Source organism: Muscardinus avellanarius, assembly GCF_963383645.1.
Source record: "Muscardinus avellanarius genome assembly, chromosome: 1".
Lineage (NCBI taxonomy): Eukaryota > Metazoa > Chordata > Mammalia > Rodentia > Gliridae > Muscardinus > Muscardinus avellanarius.
Window position 1 is genome coordinate 124,592,453 of NC_137786.1, and position 4,234 is coordinate 124,596,686.

The 4,234-nt window shown below is 43.3% G+C and overlaps 1 protein-coding gene across 1 annotated transcript; it reads right to left on the reverse strand.

Annotated features, from left to right (window-relative positions):
* Positions 1–484: 484 nt before the first annotated feature.
* Positions 485–1,420, reverse strand: LOC308271979 (olfactory receptor 8B4-like; the record flags this gene model as incomplete). Its single annotated transcript, XM_080708674.1, has 1 exon — positions 485–1,420. The coding sequence occupies exon 1, from the start codon at positions 1,412–1,414 to the stop codon at positions 485–487; it is 930 nt and encodes a 309-aa protein (XP_080564800.1). The 5' UTR covers positions 1,415–1,420.
* Between the last annotated feature and the right edge of the window lie 2,814 nt (positions 1,421–4,234).

Consider the following 4,234-nt stretch of genomic DNA (forward strand, 5'->3'; position numbering starts at 1 on the left):
AGGAGAATTTATCAACTTCCTGGCCAAGAAGCATCTCTAAGAGTTGGGAGATTGTGTTACCTGTAGCACCAAGTAATTGACTTATATACCCTTTGTCTCTGGTAAAAACTGATCACATAACTGAACTGTTCACATAACTGAAGAAAAAAATGTCCTGGACTTTCATACCACCATGCCCATTTCTCCCAGCCAGAAATGTTCTTGCTTGTACAAGCCCAGTTAACCTACAAAGAAGAATGGAAGACTCTAATAGAGAGTTTAGTAAACAATAGGCATTTAACAAATGCTAAGTGTTATACAATGAGCCAATTTAGATAGTACAAAATGGTATAATCCTCAGGGACAATATAGACAACTGACTTCCCATTTTTTAAAAGAAGAGAGAAGTCTTTGATGACATTCAAATTCCTTCTCCTGTCAATGAAAGTTACTTGAATACAAGATGCTTCCTAGGAATTCATTGCCAATGATACAAACAGACCCTCTAGAAGACCAATTTCTTCAAGGTTTTATCTAGGGCAAGTTTAACATCTTTATTCCTCAAACTGTATATCAGAGGGTTGAGCATAGGAACCACATTGGTGTAAAAGACAGAGGCAAACTTGCCCTCTTCCAAGGACCCAGGAAAAGAGGTTGTTAAATAAGTGAATGCTCCTGACCCAAAAAACAGAGCCACTGCAATTACATGGGAGCCACAGGTGCCAAAGGCTTTGGATCTGCCCTCGGCAGAAGGAATCCGGAGAATGGTGGAAAGAATCAGGGCATAAGAGATGAAGATGCTGATACTGGAGACTGTGATGACCACTCCAACCACAGTGAAAAACACCAGCTGGTTGACATAGGTGCTGGTGCAGGAGAGGTGAAGGAGTGGGAGGACCTCACAGAGGTAGTGGTGGATGAGGTTGGAATCACAGAAGGTCAGCCTCAGCATGCTGCCAGTGTGGGTCATGGCCCCAGCAAACCCAATTGTGTAAGAACCGAACATCAGCAGAGAGCAGAGCCTAGGAGACATGGTGACAGTGTACAGCAGAGGGTTGCAGATGGCCACATAGCGGTCAAAAGCCATCGATACCAATATGTAACACTCGGAGTTCACAAAGAAACAGAAGAAAAATAGCTGAGTCATGCATCCCAGGTAAGAAATGCTATTTTCGGACACAAAATTATTCAGCATTTTGGGGGTAAACACGCAGGAATAAGAGAGATCTACAAAGGACAAGTTAAAAAGAAAAAAATACATGGGAGTGTGAAGGCTAGAATTTAGCATGATTAAAACCATCAAGCCCAAGTTGCCCATCACAGTGAACACATAGATCCCCAAGAACAGGAGGAAGAGGGGGAGCTGGAGCGCTGCTTGTTGTGAAAATCCCACAAGGATAAACTCCGTCACTGAAGATCTGTTTCTCAGCATCATTCTCTTCTGGAGCAGCGACTGTGGAAACAGGACAAAATGTGAAGCTATGACAGACTCAGGCATGAACAATGGGAAGGCTCTAGAAGATGTCAGCGGGCAGATGCCCTCTGTCTTTCTCCTACCTTTTCTCATCTCTGCCCCTCCTCATCCTAAGCTGTTGACAATATGACTGTGGCCATAACTCAGCTCTCCCCGCTATCATGAACCCCAGCTAGTCTGTTAGTATGGATGACAAATATTCTTCTCTCTCTCTCTCTCTCTCTCTCTCTCTCTCTCTCTCTCTCTCTGTGTGTGTGTGTGTGTGTGTGTGTGTGTACTAGGGGTTGAACCCAGGGATATTCTACCTCCAAGCTAGAACCCCAGAGCCTTTTTATGTTTTTATTTTGAAACAGAGTCTTGCAACATTGCTGTGAGTCTCACTAAGTTTCTGAGGCTGGTCTGGAACCTGTGAACCTCCTGTCTCAGCCTTCTAAGTAACTGGGATTACAAGCATACACCACCATGCCAGGTTGGTGGCAAGGATTCTGCCTCTACTTGAGAAGTGAGGAAACAACATACCTCGACTTGCTGCCCAAGGACTCTCAGAAGGACACTCCAAAAGCCAGGAGCACAACCAGGTCTCACTGTCTCAGTACCCTGTGAAACAGTTCTCCTGGCCTCCATTATACCCTGCCACTCTCTGCCTTTCTCTCCCAGCTGCATGCCAGGCTCCCATCAGGAGAGAAAGCCAAGCCAAAGCTAAGTGTGCCCACTAATGGCTCCACACACCCTGCCTTCCTCCCCTGAGCCCCTTCAGTCCACCTCACCTCAGAGTCAGTGTTGAGAGGAAGGAAAGGACTTATGGACCCCAGATCCTTTGGATATGAATTAAGAAGAAAGTCAGATTTTCGTCTTCCTTCTCCCTGTCCCTTCTAAGTGCTGAGCTTCATGCAGTCTCTTCTTTCAACAGCTAGAAGGAGAAGTTGAGTGTCTAGAGCATTAAGTGGGCTGCATGCAGGTGAACTCTTCTGACTTTTCTGGTGCTGGGAACAGAGCTTTTACAGACCCCAGTTCTCCGGGGTGCTTGGAAAACAGAACAGGTTTGTTTCTGGGTTTTTCCAGGTGGTCTCCATTAACTTCAGAAGAGAAAGCCAGCCAGCCATTCCACCAGAACTCTAGCTGGCATACCACAGGGAGCTTTAGGCTGCTTGACAACCACAAGGACCTGATTAGACACAGTTTCCCCTGGGAATTTCTCTGAGATCTGTCTCTGGAGGGAAGAAACTGCACTGTTTACATCCTACGTCGATATTTCTGTGGCATCTTGGGAGCTGGTGTTCTACTCAGACTTCCCCTTTCTCCAGAGATTTTATGTCATTCAATGTGGAATTGGGGGGGGGCATATTTTCCTTCTTCTTTCACTTTTGGACCCTCATCTTCAATTTAAGGGAGAATGGAGCCAGATGTGGTGGGGTGCACACCTGTAATCCCAGTACTTGAGAGGCTAAGACAGGAGAATTACAGGTTCAAGCGAGACCTTGTCTTAAAACAAAAAATAAAAAGGATTGAGAGTTTAGCTCAGAGGTAGAACACTCTGGGATCAATCTCCAATACACACACACACACACACACACACACACACACACACACACACCACAGAACAATGCCCTAAAACTTGTTTTCTACCATTTCAAATTTTTCATAAGATGTTTTGAGAGGAGGACAAAATAAAAGTGTAAGTCAAGGTTATAGATACTCAGAAAACACCCCATACAAAGTGTTTCTCAAACCATGAGCTGCTCAGAACAGTGAGACTCCAAAACCACAAGTACTGTCAGCTCTACAAAAGGCCACAGGCAGGCCTTGACTACTCACAAGGAAATTATCACAACACATGTGCAAGGAAGCACATGTCCCTACGTGGAGTTACTCTGTAGACATTCAGGATCCAGGAATAAGGAGATGCCCCTGAAGGTTTGATCCTGTCATTCTTCAAGTGACAGGGCTGCTCTCCAGATGACTAGTGACATGAATAGTCAAAGAAAAATCCACATACATATTGATTTTGCAATCATAAGTTTCCACTGAGACTGCCTAAAATAATCCCAGCGTGCCTGGACTGGTCCTGAATGATACGCACTATCCCCGTGTGATTATTAATAGCATGTACTTTTAAAAGAACCTGGATTTGGATACACTTAGAACAAGCATTCCACTTCTAGGTGTACACTCAAAAAAAAAAATACGGAGTACATATGTTTACCCAAAGACTTTTCAAGAATGTCAGTAGCACCATGGCCCATACCAGACCAAAACTAAAAGCCACCTACATGTCAATCAGCTATTAACTGAATAATAATAGTGGAATATCAATAAAATAAAATTCCATTAAGTTGTGAAATTCAATGATATGAACAAATGCCATCAACCTAGCACAAAAGCATGCATATGGTATTGTTTTGTGTATAAAAATAACTTAAAAAGAAAAAGCTAATCTGTGGCCTTAGAAGTCATATAACAACTCCTCTTTGCTGAGCAGGGTAGAGACTAGAAAGGCACCTGAAGGGTGCTTCAAGGTTGCTGATAATGTTCTGCTTCTGGTAGGGGGACTAGTTACACAGATGTATCTAATTAGCAAAACATTCCTCAAGCTATACATCTTTATGTTACACTTAAATAAAAAGTTTATTTAAAGCCTGAAGTGGAGAACAAAAATACAAATCATCCTACCAAATTAGCTTAAGACAAAAATTGCCAAACATCTTTGAGCCATAATCCCCTCCTTTGAAAAATGGGTATTTACTGACCTCACAACTCAGTATAGTAGAACATGCAAGAAAA